The sequence below is a fragment of the Podarcis bocagei genome, assembly GCF_964188305.1.
Source record: "Podarcis bocagei genome assembly, chromosome: 16".
Lineage (NCBI taxonomy): Eukaryota > Metazoa > Chordata > Lepidosauria > Squamata > Lacertidae > Podarcis > Podarcis bocagei.
In genome coordinates this window covers 44041094-44062901 of record NC_138142.1, presented here as the reverse complement: position 1 = coordinate 44062901, position 21808 = coordinate 44041094, and the positions used below count along the sequence as shown (strand labels likewise).

Below are 21808 nucleotides of genomic sequence, written 5' to 3'. Positions count from 1 at the left end.
TGGTGCAAAAGGCTGTTTTGATATTGTGTTTATGGAGGATTTTGCTAATTTTATCTGTAGTGCCCTTGATATAAGGAAGGAGGGCCATGCCATTGTTTTCTTCTGTGTCTTGGTTTTTGGGGGGTGTTTCTTTTTGGATTAGCTTCGTAACCCTGTTTTGCTGGTATCCGTTGGCGATTAACACATTTGAGAGATTCTGTAACTCAGTTGTCAAGTGGTCTTTGTCAGCCAGGCGTTTGGTTCTGGAGATGAGAGTCTTGGCTACGGAGTTTATTTGTGCAGGGTGGTGGTGTGATTGTGCATGTAAGTAGCGGTTGGTGTGTGTTTTTTTCCGGTAGATAGTGTGTCCTAGGGAGCCATCAGGTTTTTTGTAGATTAGGACGTCAAGGAAGGGAAGTTGGTTGTTGGCTTCTATTTCCATAGTGAATTGTATTTTGGGGTGTAGGCTGTTGAGATGTGTGAGGAAGCTATCTAGTTTCTCCTTCCCGTGTGGCCAAATTACAAATTTGGCTCAGATATGTTGACGACACCTTTGTAATTTGGCCACACGGGAAGGAGAAACTAGATAGCTTCCTCACACATCTCAACAGCCTACACCCCAAAATACAATTCACTATGGAAATAGAAGCCAACAACCAACTTCCCTTCCTTGACGTCCTAATCTACAAAAAACCTGATGGCTCCCTAGGACACACTATCTACCGGAAAAAAACACACACCAACCGCTACTTACATGCACAATCACACCACCACCCTGCACAAATAAACTCCGTAGCCAAGACTCTCATCTCCAGAACCAAACGCCTGGCTGACAAAGACCACTTGACAACTGAGTTACAGAATCTCTCAAATGTGTTAATCGCCAACGGATACCAGCAAAACAGGGTTACGAAGCTAATCCAAAAAGAAACACCCCCCAAAAACCAAGACACAGAAGAAAACAATGGCATGGCCCTCCTTCCTTATATCAAGGGCACTACAGATAAAATTAGCAAAATCCTCCATAAACACAATATCAAAACAGCCTTTTGCACCAACCAAAAAATAGCCAATATCCTCAGAAACCCAAAAGATAAAATCCAGTTAGAAAACCAAGGGGTCTATGAAATACCCTGCAAAGTCTGCCCAGCCACGTACATTGGACAAACAAACAGACGAATAAATGCACGTATCGCAGAACACAAGAATGCCGTCAAAAAAGAAGAAAAAACTTCCTCTCTTTACCAACACATGAAAGAAACAGGACACGAAATTAATTTTGCAGATTCCAAATTGCTCTTTAACATGGAACATCACCACAAGAGAATAATCATGGAAGCCATCGAGATAGAGAAACACCCTCACAACATGAACAAGCGTGACGACACGTCCCGCCTGCCAGACATCTGGAAATTAGCCCTCCCCACAAAAACCGACACCAGAACCAGAGGCACACAGAACGCCATCTCCAATCAACCACACCAGACCCAAACCCAGACCCTCTCCACAGATAAATTACAGACACCATCCAGTAGCCAAACCATAGTGGCACCTCCGGATGCTGCACCCCCCTGCAATCCCTACACAGATCTGGCTGGCACAGGGCACAAAACCACAGCTCGCCCCTATACACGAAGCCAAGCCAGAGCACAACTAAGTGCAGTACAGCCATCTTCTCAGAAAAACTCTTTACAAGGTCAAGAGGTCAAGACACGAAAGCTTTAGCAACTAATCCACACCTAATGACCCTCCTAAGTGGTACTCAGTATATCACTCAAGTAATCACTCAAGATATCCCTCAAGTAATTAATGAACAAAAGAAGAAAAGGCACATTAACCTAGGAACTTCCTCTCTGCCCAGAACGTTGGAGGCTATACACCACACCCCCTCAACAGTATTTATAGGAACTCAAACACTGAGATCCTGCTCTGTTCTAGTAACAAGAAGCCGAAAGCACCAGCCTGAAGATGACGAGTGAGACCTCGTCGAAACGTCGCCTAGACACCCCAACTCTTACACGGGAAGACACCCGAAGACACCAAAACCTACATATATATATATATATATATATATCACCTCAGTCACCTCCCATCCGTGAGAGAGAGAATCATGGAATAGTAAAGTTGGAAGGGACCCCAAGGACCATCTAGTCTGTCTGTCATGTTGAGATTTGAGATTTCCACTGATGTTTCCTTCCTTCCTTCCTCCCAGCTTTACTTGGGGGTGGTGCTGGCGGCCGTCGTCATCGTCACCGGCTGCTTCTCCTACTACCAGGAGGCCAAGAGCTCCAAAATCATGGACTCTTTCAAGAACATGGTGCCCCAGGTAAGAAGGCCCCGCCACGCGCCCCATGCGTTTATTTCCATAGAGCGGTGGAGCTGGATGGGACCCCCAAGGATCATCTAGTCCACCCTCCTGAAATACTCTTTAAAAAGAATTCTCCTCCCCCCCAACGTGGGACCAGGACTGCAGAGGACCCCCTTCTTGATTCACACACTTAAGCAGCTTGATAGCAAATATCACATCCATCTCATCCTCAGCCCTCCAGCTGCCAAATTTCTTTTCGTGCCTCCCTTTTTTCACATCCAGATATTGTATTTTGATATTTTCAGCGCAAGGATGGCTTTGAAAATGGGTTGGAGACCAAAATAGGACCAGATCAATGGCTGCTAACATACAACGGGCATTCTCCACTGCCCTCTTGTGGCTGAGACAAGTTTTACGTACACAGATAGGTAGCCGTGTTGGTCTGCCATAGTCAAAATAAAAAAATTCCTTCCAGTAGCACCTTAAAGACCAACTAAGTTAGTTCTTGTTATGAGCTTTTGTGTACATGCACACTTCTTCAGATACGTATTTACTTTTAAATAGGTTCAGTTTTACGTATTTACTTTTAAAAATGTGTTTGTTTTTTAATTAAAATATTGAAGCAGTTTGCACACACACACACACACAGAGAGAGAGAGAGAGAGAGAGAGAGAGAGAGAGAGAGAATGATTTCCTATTGGAAGACTGGACAAATGCTATAACATTAGCAGTGGCGAAGTTTTTATCGGTGGTTGCAAGAACCAATGATCCCTGTCTTTAAGTCTGAACAAAATGCTTGCTTGACCTGGAGGTAGGCTGTCTGAATTGTGCATTGCTTTGCAATGATTTGTTCGGTCTCTGGACCATAATAAAGATTGATTGATTGATTGATTGATTGATTGATTGATTGATTGATTGATTTTAGGGCAAGTAAATCCCTCTGGTCAAGGCTGCCTCTTTTGTGCCAGCTTCAGTTCTTCCCAGAAATTATTGGTTTTTAATGATCATAGAATCATAGAAATGTATAGTTGGAAGGAACTACGAGGGTCATCTAGTCCCACCCCCTGCAAGGCAGTGCGGGAATCTTTCACCCAACGTGGGGCTTCAACTCACGCCCTGAAGTTAAGAGTCCCATGCCCCACTGACTGAGTTAGCCGTTGTTTTCGTTTTATTTTGTGCTTTGTGTCCTCGTTTTGTATTTTTGTATTGTGAGCTGCCCTGTGATCTTCGGGTGAAGGGCAGCCTGCAAATTTAAATAATAATAATAATAATAATAATAATAATAATAATAATAATAATAATAATAATTCAGCATCTTTATTCTAAAGCGTCCTGGTTTTGCCACCTGGGAGGGCGGAGAAAGTCATTGCACGCTTCACGTTTTTGCAGGAATTTGTGTATAGGGGGTTTGTTTTTTGGGGGGGTTGCCCCTCCAGCAGGTATCACGCACATGCAGCCCACTACCAAAATCAGCACCATCACTTTTGTGACTTTGTGACTTGTCCCCACAAAACACTTCATCACAGTTTCTTCCTGCCTATTCAAAGGGCTTTTGCTGCACAATACCAAATGTAAGAATTCACTGACCAATGTATCTGTGTACTGGCTCACTGGGAAAACTCCAGAAATTCCTATAGACCTGAGCTCAGCTCCTCAGCAGCCCCTCTGCCTGAGGGATAATCCCTGGCATCCTGATACCTGAGTGACAGACAGGTAGCCATTCCAGAAAGAGCAAACCCAGATGCAGACAAAAGGGTGTGATGAACTTGGCTGGGAAACAGGGAAATATCTCTTTTGTTCCACTTGACGGGTGTTTGGTGGAGGGCAAGGGGAACTATGGGGCAGGGTCCAGGATGCTCACATTACTGCCACCAGACCTCCCCTTTCATGATGTAGCCGTGATGTAGTTTGGGGGGGGTGTAACATGGGGATTAGCAGCTAATAAAAGTTTGGGCTCTCTTTTGTTCTGGGCTTCCATCTTGTTCCACCTGGTGGCAGGTGGGAGTCCTGTCGCGACCGTCTTCAATCAAGACCAAGTTGACTGGCTGCTGTTTTGCTCTGGTATTCCTGGCTGGTCTCCTTGTGTTTTGTCCAAGGAGCCCTCAGATTTCTCTGTTAACAACGTTTTGTGCTTTTTAAATGTGCAAACTTGGGGGTCAAGTACAGGATGGAGGCAGCACCTTGAATGGCATTCACCTACAGCCCTGGTTGCCAATGTGGGGCACACCCCACACATTGAGGCAATTTGATTTTTAAAGGGCAGCAATTCAAGAATGAGTTATTCACAGTGAATGGGAGCTCACTTTTTGAATAATAAGAATTACATGTCAGGATTTTAGAGATGCTGAGGTAGGGCGCGGCCACAAAAAGGCTGGGAACCGCTGACCCACAGGATTGACACCGTCTTGTCCCCACAGCAAGCCCTGGTGATTCGGGAAGGGGAGAAGAACCAGATCAATGCGGAGAACGTGGTGGTCGGGGACCTGGTGGAGGTGAAAGGAGGAGACCGGGTTCCCGCGGACCTGAGAATCATCTCCTCGCATGGCTGCAAGGTGAGGGCGACCAAGAGGGAAAAGGCACAAGGGAAGACCCCATGGGGAATAAAAATCAATTTTTTAAAAATTAAAAAAATCAGATTTTTAAAAATTTAAATCAGATTTTTAAAATAAAATGCTTTCACAGGAAAAAATTTCTAAAGATCATTTTCTATTTAAGTTACATTGTAGTTCAAAGGCAATTCATCAGGAAATAAGGATTTGTTTTAACTTTTTCATGTGTGCTAAAACTCAGTCTAAGGTTTATACACACACACACACACACACACATATATACAAGGCGGGACGTGGGTGGCGCTGTGGGTAAAAGCCTAGGGCTTGCCGATCGAAAGGTCAGCGGTTCGAATCCCCACGACGGGGTGGGCTCCCGCTGCTCAGACCCTGCTCCTGCCAACCTAGCAGTTCGAAAGTGTGTCAAAGTGCAAGTAGATAAATAGGTACCGCTCCAGCGGGAAGGTAAACAGCATTCTGTGTGCTGCGCTGGCTCGCCAGATGCAGCTTGTCACGCTGGCCACGTGACCCGGAAGTGTCTGCGGACAGCGCTGGCTCCCGGCCTATAGAGTGAGATGAGGGCACAACCCTAGAGTCTGGCAAGACTGGCCCATACGGGCAGGGGTACCTTTACCTTTACCCAGCGGCGTAGCGTGAGTTGTCAGCACCCGGGGCAAGGCAAGTAATTTGCGCCCCCCCAACCCCTAACCTGCCGATCTGAGGCGAGTTGCCGCTGGCGCTGCCGCCCAAACAATGCCGCTTGCCCGGAGGGGGAGGGGGGCAGAGAGGCGAGGAAAATGCAACATGGCCCAGCAGCTGCAGCAGCAGCAGCGGCGGAGGCGGGGCTGTGAGGAGGGGCTGCCTGGCGCGCGCGGACCGCGGCGAGCGCTGAGAGCCGCTGCCTGCCGGACGCCTTCAGCCCGGACGCGCGCACAGCTCGTCGGTTCCGCGAGACATGGGGCTCTGCTACAGCCTGCGCCCGAGGCTCTTCGGCGACTCCGGAGGCAGCGAGCGCGCCCCCCCCCGATGTTGCGTCCGGTGCGGCCGGCCCCCCTTGCACCCCCCACGCTACGCCACTGCCTTTACCTTATATATATATATACAGTGGACGCTCAGGTTGCGAACTGCGCTCGCACGGGTTGTGGTTTGGTGCATGCACAACCACCGAAACCCAGAAGTACCATTCCGGTACTTTTGGGTTCGGCATGGTGCGCAACCTGAAAACATGCAACCTGAAGCATCTGTAACCTGAGGTATGACTGTATGTATAATGTTTAACCACATCAGTTAACAAACATGGATACATATGCTATAATGTTATTGCTTTAGTTAAATAAATGGTCTAACTTGTTATTAAGGAAATGATTGTTTTTCTCCTTCCGATAAAGTACAACAGAAAAGTTGTCTAAATATATGCAGTTAACTTCTTAAACCTCACAATAATTTCATAATTATCTGTCTATGTATTTCTAATAGTATAACCAAATCAGTAATTTTTGATATAACAGTAAAAACTACTCTGACAATTTATTATTCCAAAAATGAAACCTTCACCTGGTTGTAAATATTAAGATTATACCAACAAGAATGAGTCTTTCTGTAAAAAAGAAAAGAAAAAAAATTAAATCAAGTCTTACTGACTAGTGATTTAAATCGTGATTTAAATTGATTTGATTTAAATCAAATCCACCTTGGAAGGCTGAGCAGCGAGGTGCAAAATATAGAATCAAAGAACTGTAGAGTTTGAAGTGAGACTCATCTAGTCCCATTCCCTGCAAAACGCTGAAATAAATTAAATCATCAAACCATTGATTCTAGCATGCATGGGGCCACGCAAATGATATAATTTGGCATCAGAATGATTGGCAATCGTAATTGTATTATAATTTGGCATTGTTATAATGAGGCTATTAGTGAATCATTGTAATTGAAAACTAATAATAATTATTATTATATATAAAAAGAAAATAAATGCATATGTTGCCTCTCATGGAAGGAGGAGCAGGATATAAATCCAGTCGATAAAAGCCGTATTTTCCAGCGTATAAGACTACTGGGCATATAAGACGACCCCCCAACTATTCCAGTTAAAATATAGAGTTTGGGATATACTCGCCGTATAAGACTACCCCTCTTCCAACGCACACCAAATAAAAATTTAAAAAACCAGTCTCCAGTCCGGCTCGGAAATTTGCTCCACTTCCCAGTGGCCGGGGGTTTCTGGGGCCAATTTTCAAGCATATTTCTGCTTCATCTGTGTCCTCTGTTTTAATCTGCTGTCATTTTATCCTTTGGTGGGGAGTTGCTGCAGGAGCTGCTGCTGTAGCCGGCGTATAAAACGACCCCCGACTTTTGAGAAGATTTTCCTGGGTTAAAAAGTAGACTTATACGCCAGAAAATACAGTATGTTAGGGAAAATACACAAAACCCCACATCCTGCAGCTTTTTCTGTTGTCTCGTGCAGGTGGATAACTCCTCCTTGACGGGCGAGTCGGAACCACAGACCCGTTCTCCGGAGTTCACCCACGAGAACCCGCTGGAGACCCGGAACATCTGCTTCTTCTCCACCAACTGCGTGGAAGGTGAAAGGGCAAGGGGGGGGTGGAGAGGGCGAGGAAAATCAGAGACCTGATCCACCTCACCTCCCAGGAAGGTCAGACCTGGCCATCATAATCTTTGCTGCCAGGCTGCAGGAATCGCTGCTTCCGCCGTCCCCCCCCCCCCATTCCCCATGACACGCTGAATTGCACCCAGACCCTGCCCAGCTTATTCATTCATTAATTCATCTATTCGTTTGCTAGTTCGTGTCAAAATTGACCCAATAGCATAGTGGCAACATGTCAGAGGGTGTGTGCGTGTGTGTGTACACACACACACACACACGCACACACACATATGCAAATTTGATGAAGAAATTTACATATATATGTATACACACACCGTATTTTTCGCTCCATAAGATGCACCTCACCATAAGGCACACCTAATTTTTAGAGGAGGTAAGCAAGAAAAAATAAATACTCTGAATGAAACAGTGGATGTATGATTTTTGTGGTTCATGCTGTGGCCACAGACATGTGATTTGACAGTGAGTTTGGGGCAGCCCAATGCAAAAATCCTGAGAATTCATGTGGATCCATGCTTTGTAACCACATTTTTGCACCACTGCAGCCCCATGAAACAGTGGGTGCATGATTTTTTTGGTGCAGGCTGTAGCCATGGACATGCTATGTGATCTGATGGTGAATTTGGGGTGACCCAATGTAAAAATCCAGAGGATCCATGGGCTTTTACCTCCCCCCTCCCAGGCAGCCTCCTTTATCTCTAGCCTCCCTTATCTCCCTCCCTTTCCCATCGATCAGCTGCTTCCTTTCAACACTCCCTTCCCTCTTGTTTGTCTTAGTGTCTTTTCCTCCGCTGGAGCAGTTTTTTGCTCCTCCTTTTCTTCTAATTTCTCTCCTCATTGCTTTAGTCTTCCTGTTTCCCCCCTTTGCAAGTTTGCTGTCTTTACCTCCCCCCTCCCAGGCAGCCTCCTTTATCTCTAGCGTCCCTTATCTCCCTCCCAATCAGCAAACAATCAGCAGCTTCCTTTCAACACCCCCTTCCCTCTTTCAAAAAAAGAGAGCATGATCTGCTTTTCGCCCCTGGGCAATTCGGCTCCAGGGACCAGGCATTCACTCCATAAGACGCATAGACATTTCCCCTTACTTTTTAGGAGGAAAAAAGTGTGTCTTATGGAGTGAAAAATACGTGTGTGTGTGTGTGTGTGTGCGTGTGCACGCGCAAATTTAATGAAGAAAGAAGTGAAAGAGAAACCAAGGAGGGGAAGGAATAAAAAATTAAATGGTGGGAGAGAAAGATCACCTCACATTTAAAATACAAGAACGATTGTTTTTGTGGTCTGAACATTCTTCCTTCCTGGCTGATATTCCCCACAGTATTTAGGCAGGTTTCAAACTTGATTCTGACACGTAGCATCAGAATCTCAGGTTTACCTGAGCAACCCAGGAACCAGGCATGCCCCAGAACATAGGAATATAAAGAGAGTCTGGCTTCTGGGTCAGGCCAAAGGGTCCCATCTAGCCCAGCATCCTGCGCTCAGCGTGGCTGAGAAAAGGCCTCCAAGGGAGCCCTGCAAGCAGGATTCGATCACAACAGAAGTGAAAGAGAAACAAAGTTTTTAGGGAAGGGAGGTTTTAGTGTTTAGGGAAGTTTTTTATGATTGATGTTTTAATGTATTTTTAATCTCTGCTGGAAGCCGCCCAGAGTAGCTGGGGAAACCCAGCCAGATGGGCAGGGTGCAAATAAATTATTATTATTATTATTATTATTATTATTATTATTATTATTATTATTATTATTACAGCCCTCTTCCTTCTTGTGGTTTCCAGCAACTGGTATTCAGAAGCATCGCTGCCTCTGATGGTGGAGGCAGAGTATAGCTAGCCATCAATAGCCCCCTCCTCCCTGAGTTAGTCCAGTCCTTCTTTAAAGGATCCTGTGGCAGGGAGTTCCACAGTTTAACCACGTGCTGTGTGAAGGAGCCGTGGTGCCCGGATCCCAGGTTCGCCTGAGGAACACGGGTGCCAGGGACACCCCAGGAACCAGCAACCCCTCCCCGATTTGGAGGGAAAATAAACCTCTTCCCTTTCCCTCCCGTCCTGCGCAGGCACCGCCCGGGGCATCGTCATCTCGACCGGGGACCGGACGGTGATGGGCCGCATCGCCTCCCTGGCATCCGGCCTGGAGGTGGGCCGCACCCCCATCGCCATGGAGATCGAGCACTTCATCCGCATCATCACGGGGGTGGCCGTCTTCCTGGGCCTCTCCTTCTTCATCCTCTCCCTCATCCTGGGCTACACCTGGCTGGAGGGCGTCATCTTCCTCATTGGCATCATCGTAGCCAACGTCCCCGAAGGACTCCTGGCAACCGTCACGGTAGGCTCAGAGCCATAGCTGCCAACTTTGGGATTTGAAAATAAGGGAACAGCAGCCTCTCCTGTCCCAGAGACAGTCTACGGGATATCTAACAATCCGGGATAGCAGTGGGAAACGGCGCTGGAATAAGGGAATTTTCCCCCCAAAAAGGGAAGGTTGACAGCTATGCTCAGAACTAGGTTCTGTGGGGCACTGTGGAAAAGGAGAGCAACAATATACAGTGGTACCTCACAGTGGCGAAGCTGCATGCTCCGCTACCGGGGGTGGAGGGCAGGCGGGGGCATGGCTGGCACCCCCAGAGGGTGTGGCGCACGCCCTGGGGGCATGGAACGCATTCTGGGGCCGTGGTGCCCTGTTTGTGGGGGTGTGGCACCCGGCGCCCGGTGGGATATGTGGCATGTGTCGGGGGGGCTGTCACAATGGCACCCTACCAGAATAGTGGTGCCGGGGGCGGTCCGCTCCCTCTGCACCCCCGTTCCTCTGCCAGTGGTACCTCGGTTTACGAACTTAATTCGTTCTGGAAGTCCGTTCTTAAACCGAAACCGTTCTTCAACCGTGGTGTGCTTTCCCTAATGAGGCCTCCTACCACCAGTGCCCTTCCACCATTCGGATTCCGTTCTTGGACTGAGGTAAAGTTCACAAACCGGGACACCACAGTCATGCCTCATGTTACGTTTTTTCATGTTATGTCCCGCGGCGACCCAGAAGTACCAGAAAGGGTTACTTCCAGGTTTTGCCGCTTGCACAGGCGCACAAAATGACATCACACGCATGCACAGAAGCGGTGAATCGCAACCCATGCGTGCACAGACACGCCAGTGCAGGTTGCGTTCTTTTCATGTTGTGAAGGGGCCCCCAAAACAGATCCCATTCACAACCAGAGGTACCACTGTACTTCGGTTTTGCGGAGTTTGTAAAACGAATCATTCTTATACAGGGCTGTTCTTAAACCGAGGTACCACTGTACCTGGAGGGGTGTAAAATGTGCCCTAGAGGAATGTTCCCAGAATGGAGGCAGGATATGCTTCCAAAAACCAGTGGCTGGAAACCACAGGAGGGAAAAGGGCTTTGGTGCTCAGATCCCGCGTACGGGTTTCCCCAAAGGGGCACCCGGTTGGCCACTGTGAAGACTCTCCCTTTTTTCAATCCTTGCCTGACCCTCTCCCCGCCGCCCGGCAGGTGTGCTTGACCCTGACCGCCAAGCGCATGGCCCGCAAGAACTGCCTGGTGAAGAACCTGGAGGCCGTGGAGACGCTGGGCTCCACCTCCACCATCTGCTCCGACAAGACGGGGACCCTCACCCAGAACCGCATGACCGTGGCCCACATGTGGTTCGACAACCAGATCCATGAGGCAGACACCACCGAGGACCAGTCTGGTGAGTGGGGGGCAGGGGGAGGGCACATGGGGGGAAAGAGCTGCTGTTTGGAAGCAGTGTGGGAGGGGAGTTGGTCTGGGGTGCCCCTGTGATCCCCCAGCTTTCAAATCAGGACTGAACCACTTTCCCTCCAGAGTGTCTGGAGGCTGTTGGAGGATGGATGGCAGCTAACAGATTGAGGTTGAATCCTGACAAGACAGAAGTGCTGTTTCTGGGGGACAGGAGGCGGGCAGGTGAGGAGGACTCCCTGGTCCTGAATGGGGTAACTGTGCCCCTGAAGGACCAGGTGCGCAGCCTGGGAGTCATTTTGGACTCACAGCTGTCCATGGAGGCGCAGGTCAGTTCTGTGTCCAGGGCAGATGTCTACCAGCTCCATCTGGTACGCAGGATGAGACCCTACCTGCCCACAGACAGTTTCACCAGAGTGGTGCATGCTCTAGTTATCTCATGCTTGGACTACTGCAACGCGCTCTACGTGGGGCTACCTTTGAAGGTGACTCGGAAACTACAACTAATCCAGAATGCGGCAGCTAGACTGGTGACTGGGAGCGGCCACGGGACCACATAACACCGGTCTTGAAAGACCTACATTGGCTCCCAGTACGTTTCTGAGCACAATTCAAAGTGTTGGCGCTGACCTTGAATCCCTAAACGGCCTCAAAGGCCCAGTAGACCTGAAGGAGCGTCTCCACCCCCATCGTTCTGCCCAGACACTGAGGTCCAGCTCCGAGGGTCTTCTGGCGGTTCCCTCCCTGCGAGAAGCCAAGCTACAGGGAACCAGGCAGAGGGCCTTCTCGGTGGTGGCGCCCGCCCTGCGGAACGCCCTCCCACCAGATGTCAAAGAGATAACCAGCTATCAAACTTTTAGAAGACATCTGAAGGCAGCCCTGTTTAGGGAAGCTTTTAATGTTTAATAGGTTAGTGTATTTTAGTGTTTTGTTGGAAGCCGCCCAGAGTGGCTGTGGAAGCCCAGCCAGGTGGGCGGGGTATAAATAATAAATCGTTGTTGTTGTTGTTGTTGTTGTTGTTGTTGTTGTTGTTGTTGTTGTTGTTGTTCCCCCTGCCCCACCTCACAGGCACCTAGGAATCCAATAACGTCTAAAACACAGGATATTCTCTTCCTCCCCCCGCAAGTTAACTCAAATATTTATGGGGGGGGGGATGCTGGCAACCAGGCAGCCCCATCCATCCCATGCTCCCGCTTTGGGGCATAGCTGTCAATGTTTCCCCTTTTTTAAGGGAAATTCCCTTATTCCGAATAGGATTCCTCGCAAGAAAAGGGAAAAGTTGGCAGCTATGCTTTGGGGACTAATTGTTACCGCCTGTCTGAGGACCCAGTGGTACCTGCTCACAGTATCAGCCCCCCTCCATTGCCATAATTCACTGTTCAAATAGCTCTGACCCCCCACCCCCGGTTCTCTCCCCCCAGGAGCCACGTTTGACAAGCGCTCGGCCACATGGACGGCCCTGGCCCGGATCGCCGGCCTCTGCAACCGGGCCGTCTTCAGAGCAGGGCAGGACAAGATCCCCATCTCTAAGGTACGGGGGGGGCAGCAGAGGGAGGTCGGATTCAGCCGCCAGAAAGCCTGGGAGGAACTCAGTGGCCCCCGCAAGGCAGGGCTGGACCGATTGTTAAACCACCCTGGGAATTGTAGCTCTGGGGTCTCATCTTCCGTTCCAAGATGGCGGTGTGTTCAGACGCGCTGCGGCTCTGAGCTCCGTGTAATCTCACTGCATACAAGTTGTACAAATAAAGTATTTCCATTTCAATTTATTTCAATTTCCCAAGGCTCTCTGCACCCTGAATGAACTACAGTTCCCAGAGATTCTTTGCAGAAAGCCATGACTTGCTAAAGTGGTATCATAGCACTTTACATGTGAATGTGGCCCTACAGTTCCCAGAGTTTCCTGGGAAGAAGAATTGGCTGCTGAGCCACTCTGGGAATTGTAGCGCTGGGAGGTGGAATGGGGTGGTGGTTTCTTAATGACTCTCTTCACCCTTAACAAACTACAGTTCCCAGGATTCCTTGGAGGAAGCCTTAAAATGCTTAAAGTGGGGTGGTAGCTCTTTACGTGCAGATGGGGCTAAGATCCCACCGACCCCTTACTTACCCTCTTGTTTCAAATTGCACCGCTGCATGTGGAGCCAAAAGAGGACACTTCCCTCCAAGCCACCTTGTGGGGGGCAGCAGACTTCCTCCCCTGACCCCCTTCCTTCCTTCCTTCGCCCCTCTCTCTCCGCCAGAGGGACACGGCTGGAGACGCCTCAGAGTCCGCCCTCCTGAAATGCATAGAGCTCTCCTGTGGGTCCGTCAAGAAGATGCGCGACAGGAACCCCAAAGTGACGGAGATCCCTTTCAACTCCACCAACAAATACCAGGTTCGACATGTTTGTGTGCGTGTGGCAGTGGTGGTGCAGTGGTTAGAGCATGGGTAGGCAAACTAAGGCCCAGGGGCCGGATCCAGCCCAATCACCTTCTCAATCCGGCCCATGGATGGTTTCGGAATCATTGTGTTTTTACATGGGTATAATGTGCCCTTTTATTTAAAATTCATCTCTGGGTTATTTGTGGGGCATAGGAATTCGTTCATTTCCCTCCCAAAAAATATAGCCCGGCCCCCCACAAGGTTTGAGTGTCTGAAAAAGTTTGCTGTGTTAGAGTGTTAGGCTAGGACTTGGGGGAGATGCGGGTTCGAATCCCCCTTGGCCATGAAGCTCACTGGTTTGTGACCTGGGGGGGCAGCCCCCGCCTCTCTCAGCCTAACCTACCTCACACTGGGCACATGGGGGTGGGTGGGGGGCTGTCACAGTCTCCATATCCTTGGGGCTACAGGTGGTTTTCACAGCTTCCCAATTTTATTGTGTCTGCCCCTGTTATTATACTGCTGGGTATTGTCATTTTTTAATTAGGAAACCCCCTAAGCCACTGCAGGGACCTTTGGACTGAACAGCATTTTTAAAAAATGAAGTTTGTGAGTTAATAAATCAAGTCTTTGCTTTGCCTTTGAGCTCAGAGGGGTCAGTCCGCAAAGGCAGAGACTAGGAAGAACTCCCTGAAACAAGATCAGAATAATGACGCCCCTTTTTCTCCCGTTAACTCTTGCCTGAATCTGTTCATTCAACCAAGTGCTATAAGTGAAATGGCTGTGAGGGTCCGCTAGAGGGGGGCAGAGCTCGGCTTAATGGCGGGGGGGGGGTCAGGGCCATCAAAAAGACCCCCCCCCTTTGCAATCTTCAGTCCACACATGCATTTCCGTCTCCTGGATTCAGCTGAGGTGGCATTCCTTGCACAGCTGCCACCTCTGAAGCCAGGAGGAAGCCGGGTTCTCCTCACTGGGCTTTTAAGAGCCACTGAGAGCTGCGTTTTCACTCTGGGAAAACTCTGTGCTCAAAGGAAGTCAGATTATCCTCCCCGAGGGCCAGGGCCTTCTCAGTGGTGGCTCCAACCTGGTGGAATGCTCTGTCCCAGGAGACCAGGGCCCTGCAGGATTTAACCTCCTTCTGCAGGGCCTGTAAGACAGAGCTATTCCACCTGGCTTTCAATTTGAACTTAGCCTGATCTTTTATTCCCCTTCCTTCCCTTTTTATGAAGATTCCCCACTCTGGGATCCCACAGCTAATTCTCCCCTGGTCTCCTTGCCGGCCCAAGTAGGACCAATTCAGCCTGCTAGCCCTGGGGATCATCAAATGTTTATTGGATGGATTTCCCCACTAAATTTATTTTTGAATCCTGAATTTATTGTTATTCACGTTTTATACTGTATTTTATGCTGTTTTTTTGTTGCATCAATTAAGTGTTTTAAATTTGTTGTTAGCCGCCCTGAGCCCAGTTTTCTGAACCCGGAAGGGCGGGGTATAAATAAAAATGTATTTATTATTTATTAAAATGCTGAAGTGCAGCAGGAGCACAGGCACATACTTCACGGCAGCGACAAAGGGCACCACAGACGCCATCCAAAGGAGTTCTGCTAGTTGTCCCCTGTGTGACAGAAGAGTGTTACTGCTCCCACGCAGAGGGGCGGCAGACACCCTCTTGCTTTTGACTTTCAGACATCTCCCAAATGCCTTTTTTGGCCAACAGGCTTGTCCGAGCCTCTCTTTTTGACCACTCATTTTACCGATTGTTTTGTACTGTTTTTAACTCTGCACAGCGCCCTAATATTTCAGTACAGTCCTACCTCGGGTTACAGACGCTTCAGGTTGCACGTTTTTGGGATACGGACGCGTTGAAACCCGGAAGTACCAGAACGGGTTGCTTCCGGGTTTCGGCGCTTGCGCATGCGCAGAATCACTAAATTGTGCTTTGAACATGCACAGAAGCGCCGAATCACAACCCGCACAAGCGCAGATGTGGCGCTGTGGGTTGCGGACGTGCCTCCCGCATGGATCACGTCCGCAACCCAAGCGTCCACTGTATATAAACAGTGGCATAGAAATCCTTTTAGAAATAAAAGTTGGTTTTATTCAGGAACCCCAACTAAAGAATCCCAGGCATTTGGCCACCCAAGAGCCCCTTTGGCTTCAGAATAGACCTCCACTCAGATACCTCTCTTCCCCGCTTCTCCCTCCTGCTCCAGCTCTCCATCCATGAGCACGAAGACAAGCCCAACGGCTACGTCCTGGTGATGAAGGGAGCCCCTGAGAGGATCCTCGACCGCTGCTCCAACATCCTCTTGCAAGGCCAGGAGGTGCCCCTCGACGAGGAGATGCGGGACGCCTTCCAGAACGCCTACCTTGAGCTGGGGGGGCTGGGCGAGAGAGTGCTGGGTGAGGAGGCCGGGGAGGGGGGGAAAGGGGGGGTGCCCCAGCGAGGCCAAGAAAGCACATGGTGAATGAATGCAGATCTCTCGAATGGAGTGTGATGGCTATTGTGAGAATTTAGAAACCAACAGCAACTTCTGACACCATGTTGCATTATTGCTCAGGGAAATTGTGGCAGAAATTGCCAGCGTTTGCTCCTTTGTTCTATGCCTGGAACAGAAATCATTCCACTGGAAACAACCAGCGTTCGCTGTACTTGTTTTCAAACTGAAACAATAAGTCATTGATTATCTTTCCCTGCATTGTGTTTCATGGAATTGTAGTGTTGGTAATCCAGACCAGCAATGGAGGAATCACAGCTAAAGAAGGATCCCTGACAGGTGGCCGTCCAACCTCTGTTTAGCCTGTTCCGCTGTTGAACAGCTCTTGCCATCAGAAAGTTATTCCTTTGCACTCAAACGAAGGGTGCATAATAACACAACAATAATGTAACCATAACGTATTTAATTACATAAAAAAAAACCCGCCACTGTCGACATCAAGACAGATAACATTGTTTTATTGCCTGAAGGCAAACTGTGTTGGAGAGCAGAGGGGGCGAGGTCTTGGGGTCTCACTCTCCCTCCGTCCGTCTCCGCAATCCCACAGGTTTCTGCCATTACAACCTCCCCGAAGACCAGTTCCCCCGAGGCTTCAAGTTTGACGCGGATGAAGTCAACTTCCCCACCAGCAACCTCTGCTTTGTGGGGCTCATGTCCATGATTGACCCGCCTCGGGCCGCTGTGCCGGATGCCGTGGGGAAGTGCCGGAGCGCCGGGATTAAGGTCAGCCATGCTGGGGAGACGGGCTCTGTCTTCTGCCCTCCCTCTCCCCACCCCATACGCCCCAGAGAAAGCAACTGGGAGACCAGAGGCGAATCCCCCACTTGGCTCTTGGCCACCACTGCCTCTTGTGACAGAAGGAGGACTTTACAGTGGTGCCTCGCAAGACGAAAATAATCCATTCTGTGATTCTCTTCGTCTAGCAGTTTTTTCGTCTTGCAAAACAAGCCCATTGAAGGATTAGCGGATTAGCGCTATTAGCGGCTTTTAGCGGCTTTTAGCGGCTTTTAGCGGCTTATCTGCTGATCGGATCAGCTGATAAGCGGCTTAGAAAAAGGGGGGAAAGGGGGGAAAAACCAGCAGGAACTCGCAAGACATTGTTGTCTTGCAAAGCAAACCCAGAGGAAATTTGTTTTGCGAAGCACCTCCAAAACGGAAAACTCTTTCGTCTAGCGAGTTTTCCATCTTGCGAGGCATTCGTCTTGCGGGGCACCACTGTACTTTAGGGTTACCAGATGTCCCCGGTTCCCAGTGACAGTCCCCGGATTTGCAGATCTGACCCCGAGAAACGTGGCAGTGGAGGTCTCAGCAGCCCAGAGCCTGCCTGATAGCACAGTTGGCTCCCGCTGCCTTCAGGAGCTGCTCACTGCTGTAGCACCCGCCATTTTCCCTCTCTGGAATCATATGGGGACTTCCGGAGAGGAAAAATGGCGGGTGCCATGGCCATGAGCAACTCCTGAAGCCAGCCAGAGCCAACTGTGCTACCAACAGCCAACTGGCCGCAACTCCTGAGTCTCCCCTGATCTGTCAAAAGAAAGGGGGAAGATTGGGGAAGGCTTGGGAGTCACAGGCGGGCAGCGCGCCATTGCCCAGGAGGGGCGCAAGGCACGCGGTTTCTCTGCCGGGCTAGGTGCAAAGCCCTTCTTTCGCACCCTGTGAGACATAAATGCACATGGATTTATGTTCAGATGCTAGGATAGAGATGATAAGGAAAACAGGAAGACACAATGAGAGATAAAGGAGGTTCTGTGGGATTGGTGGAAGTCAACGTCTTGTTGTTGTTTTAGTGTTTATAGTATTAACTTGTAAGATATGGATTTGTTGTTGTTTTTTTAATTGCTGTTCCTTTCTTTAGTTTTCGAATGTTGGTTTTTGTGTGTTGTTATTTTTCGATATTTTTTGTGTTGTTGTTGTGTGGAAAATACTAATAAAATTTATTTATTTTTTAAAAACTGGGCAATGGCGCGCCAACTGCCCGTGACGTCCGAGCCTCCCCCGATCTCCTGCCCCCTTCCCCCTTTGTTTTGACTGATCGGGGGAGCCTCGGGAGTCGCGGCCGGCCATTGCGCAGGGTTTTTATAATGCAATACGCATGTGTGCTTGGGCCCAGCGTCCTTTGCCTCACCATCCCCACTACTGACACTGTTGCTACTCAACTTCCAAAGAAGAAGAAGAAAAAGTGTCCCTGGATTCATTGAAAAAAATCTGGTAACCATACGTTTACTTTATCTCTCCTGCATCTTGCAACCTTTGGCTTTACCGGATGAGGGTTTTGTCCTGATTGCTGCCTCTGCCCCTGTTCCCCCAGGTGATTATGGTGACCGGCGACCACCCCATCACCGCCAAGGCCATTGCCAAGGGGGTGGGCATCATCTCTGAAGGGACCGAGACGGTGGAGGACATCGCTGACCGCCTCAACATCCCCGTCAACCAGGTCAACCCCAGGTAGGCCGGCACTTCCGTCCCTGGGCAACCCCCGCTTCCCCCCGCCTCCTCCAGCCAGGTATCTCGTGGACTTCCTTCGCCGATGTGGCTTCTTTTCCCCTGGCCCCCTCTCCTCGCAGGGAAGCCAAGGCTTGTGTGGTCCACGGATCGGACCTCAAAGACATGACCTCTGAGCAGCTGGACGAGATCCTCAAGAACCACACGGAGATCGTCTTTGCCCGCACCTCCCCACAGCAGAAGCTCATCATCGTGGAAGGTTGCCAGAGGCAGGTGAGGCAGATCCTCTTGTTTCCATTTTCTGCCAGGTACGCAATAATTTTATTTTATTGTTTAATTTCCCCACCAATGCTATTTGCCAGTTTGCAAAGGGGAACCCACTCTGAGTCCTTCCAGGACCTTGCTGTTACGAGCCTGGATACCTGGACACTAGTAGAAGAGAACTCATTACAGGTTTCAGCTTCAAGTGAATATTCTCTCCTGTGAAAAGATTGAGGAAAGCCGGACATTTAGAGACATTTTCCCTAGGAGTTGCTTTGTGTGACCCTGCAATGATCTTCGGAGGCCTTTTGTCATGTGCCTCCTATATGAGAGGTCAGGAGAGTGGCAACATGAGACGGGGCCTTTTCTGTGGTGGCCCCCCATTTGTGGAATGCTCTCTCAGTGAGACTTGCTTGGCACCTTCACCACATATCTTTAGGTGCCAGGCGAAAACATGTCTTCGGCACCTGGCCATTGGCTGATTAAACAAACATTGGCCTTTAAAAGCATTTGTGGAAGAAGGGTTATTGATTTGTTTCTGTTTTATTAGGTATTTTGAGGTCTCATTTTGTATTTTCATTTTGTGAACTGCCCTGTGATCTTCAGTTGAAGGGTGAATACAAATTTTAATAATAATAATAATAATAATAATAATAATAATAATAATAATAATAATAATAATAATAATAATACAGTCATACCTCAGGTTACAGACACTTCAGGTTGCATTTTTTTGGGTTACGGACCCACCAAAACCTGGAAGTACCAGAACGGGTTACTTCCGGGTTTTGGGGGTCGCACATGCACAGAAGTGCTAAACCATGCTTTGTGCTGCGCAGAAGCACCAAATTGCAACCCTTGTGTGCGCAGACGCGGGTTGTGAATGCAGCAGGTTGCGAACGTGTATACCGCACGGATCACGTTCGCAATCTGAGCACCCACTGTAATAATAATAGCAGCAATAATAACAACAATAATATTTGGGTCAGTGCTTCCTGAGCCACTTTCCCCCATGTCTACCACATACATCAGACACTGTAGATCCTGTCATCCTGCACCTTCTCCCAACGTCTGGCGCTGACCCCCCTCCCCCCCTCCTGTTCTTCAGGGGGCCATTGTGGCAGTGACCGGGGACGGGGTGAACGACTCGCCCGCCTTGAAGAAGGCCGATATTGGCATCGCCATGGGAATCGCTGGCTCCGACGTCTCCAAGCAGGCTGCGGACATGATCCTCCTGGACGACAACTTTGCCTCCATCGTTACGGGGGTGGAGGAAGGTGGGTGGAAGTGGCGCCGAGTCGAGCCAGGAGGCCCTGCTGCCCCTCCTTCGCCCGTCCCTCTAACCCCCTCGCCCCATATGCGCCCACCCAACTGATTTATCAGTTTTGTTTAGGCAAGCCTGTCCAGGCGTGTAGAGTTGCTGGTGTATGTTTTCATTCATTTTTACTTTATTGCTGATTTTGTCTTTTGAATGTTTTAAAGAGCTGCTTTTACTGGTGGTTTTATTATTTCATTATCTTGTAAATCACTTTGACGGTGGTTTGTTTGTTTTTACAATTAAGAGGTGTATAAATTTTATGAAACAAACAAATGACCGGCGCCTCCATCCTCTGCCCGGCAGGTCGCCTGATCTTTGACAACCTGAAGAAGTCCATTGCCTACACCCTGACCAGCAACATTCCAGAGATCACCCCTTTCCTGCTCTTCATCATTGCCAACATCCCTCTTCCCCTGGGCACCGTCACCATCCTCTGCATTGACTTGGGCACCGACATGGTGAGTGTCACCAGGGCCCAGGGAGGGGGGCAGCAGACAAAAAAGGTTGCATTTAAATAAAATCTTGTGCTACATTGGACACGGGTGGTGCTGTGGGTTAAACCACAGAGTCTCTAGGACTTGCCGATCAGAAGGTCGGCGGTTCGAATCCCGGCGACGGGGTGAGCTCCCATTGTTCGGTCCCTGCTCCTGCCAACCTAGAGTTCGAAAACACATCAAAGTGCAAGTAGATAAATAGGTACCACTCCGGCGGGAAGGTAAACGGCGTTTCCGTGCGCTGCTCTGCTTCGCCAGAAGTGGCTTAGTCCTGCTGGCCGCATGACCCGGAAGCTGTACGCCGGCTCCCTTGGCCAATAAAGCGAGATGAGCATGGCAACCCCAGAGTCGGCCACGACTGGACCTAATGGTCAGGGGTCCCTTGACCTTTTTAATGACAGTAAAGAATCATCTCAAAACTTGTTCTGATATAAGTGCTTGCCAGAGAGCAGAGGCAGCCCCATGCTTCGTCCCCACCCAAACACTATGAGCGCCGCAACCCCAGAGTCGGCCACAATTGGACCTTCCAGCCAAGAGAGGACAAAGGGACTGTCTCCTTATGAGATAGTTTCCAGGTGTATGTAACTTTTCTAAGCTAAGTCTGCCTTCTGGGACCCGATTGTGAACAGAATGTGAGTGAGTAAGCTCTTTTTATGCTTTTATAGAAGACTGTGTCGCATCTTATCTTTTATGAGGGAATAAGGGGAAAATACCAGAACAGTTATTCTAGAGGCTTTAGTCAGCCTGAGCAAACGCATCCGCTGCGAGTTTAAAAAGGGGAATGTTACTCTGCTAAATTGTGAACTTGTTAACACAAGTTGGAAAGGCTATAGTCAAACAATAGATCCTCTCCTGCATCCCTGGACATTCCCACATATATTTCATAGCAGCTCATTCCAGTCATCCACGAAACTCTGAAATCGAACCCTAGAGCTTGCAGAGGTTCGGGGGGGGGGGAGAGATCTTGCTCAAATGCCGGCTCTGAAAAAAACCCTGTGTGGGTTTTCAGTCAAGAGCACTTCTCCCACAAACACGGGGATCATCCCCAAAATATAAACAGGACCCCCTCCACAGCCTTATATCTGTTTCCGGTTCTTGCTGCCCCACTGAAATTCGCACCCCGCTGCTCCTTCTCCCTTAGGTGCCAGCCATCTCCCTGGCTTACGAGGCTGCGGAGAGCGACATCATGAAGAGGCAGCCGAGGAACCCCAGGACGGACAAGCTGGTGAACGAGCGTCTCATCAGCATGGCCTACGGGCAGATCGGTGAGGGGCTCCCACC

General features: G+C 49.3%; 2 protein-coding genes and 1 long non-coding RNA gene across 3 annotated transcripts in view; 2 read left to right on the top strand and 1 right to left on the bottom strand.

Annotated features, from left to right (window-relative positions):
- The window catches only part of LOC308575124 (uncharacterized protein), a 467635-nt gene that overhangs the window by 344121 nt on the left and 101706 nt on the right, over positions 1 to 21808 (top strand). The gene's annotated exons all lie outside the window — the stretch shown is intronic.
- The window catches only part of LOC308575370, a 131061-nt gene that overhangs the window by 26350 nt on the left and 82903 nt on the right, over positions 1 to 21808 (bottom strand). The window lies entirely within an intron of this gene.
- LOC308575072 (sodium/potassium-transporting ATPase subunit alpha-2) overlaps positions 1 to 21808 on the top strand; it is a 49637-nt gene that overhangs the window by 18138 nt on the left and 9691 nt on the right. The window contains exons 5-18 of the mRNA XM_081173508.1: positions 2192 to 2305; positions 4705 to 4839; positions 7298 to 7415; positions 9503 to 9771; positions 10951 to 11149; positions 12579 to 12688; positions 13395 to 13529; positions 15728 to 15917; positions 16560 to 16735; positions 18321 to 18457; positions 18577 to 18727; positions 19824 to 19992; positions 20337 to 20491; positions 21669 to 21792. Of these exons, the coding sequence (XP_081029634.1) occupies positions 2192 to 2305; positions 4705 to 4839; positions 7298 to 7415; positions 9503 to 9771; positions 10951 to 11149; positions 12579 to 12688; positions 13395 to 13529; positions 15728 to 15917; positions 16560 to 16735; positions 18321 to 18457; positions 18577 to 18727; positions 19824 to 19992; positions 20337 to 20491; positions 21669 to 21792 (2182 nt within the window). The remainder of the gene's footprint in view (positions 1 to 2191; positions 2306 to 4704; positions 4840 to 7297; positions 7416 to 9502; positions 9772 to 10950; positions 11150 to 12578; positions 12689 to 13394; positions 13530 to 15727; positions 15918 to 16559; positions 16736 to 18320; positions 18458 to 18576; positions 18728 to 19823; positions 19993 to 20336; positions 20492 to 21668; positions 21793 to 21808) is intronic.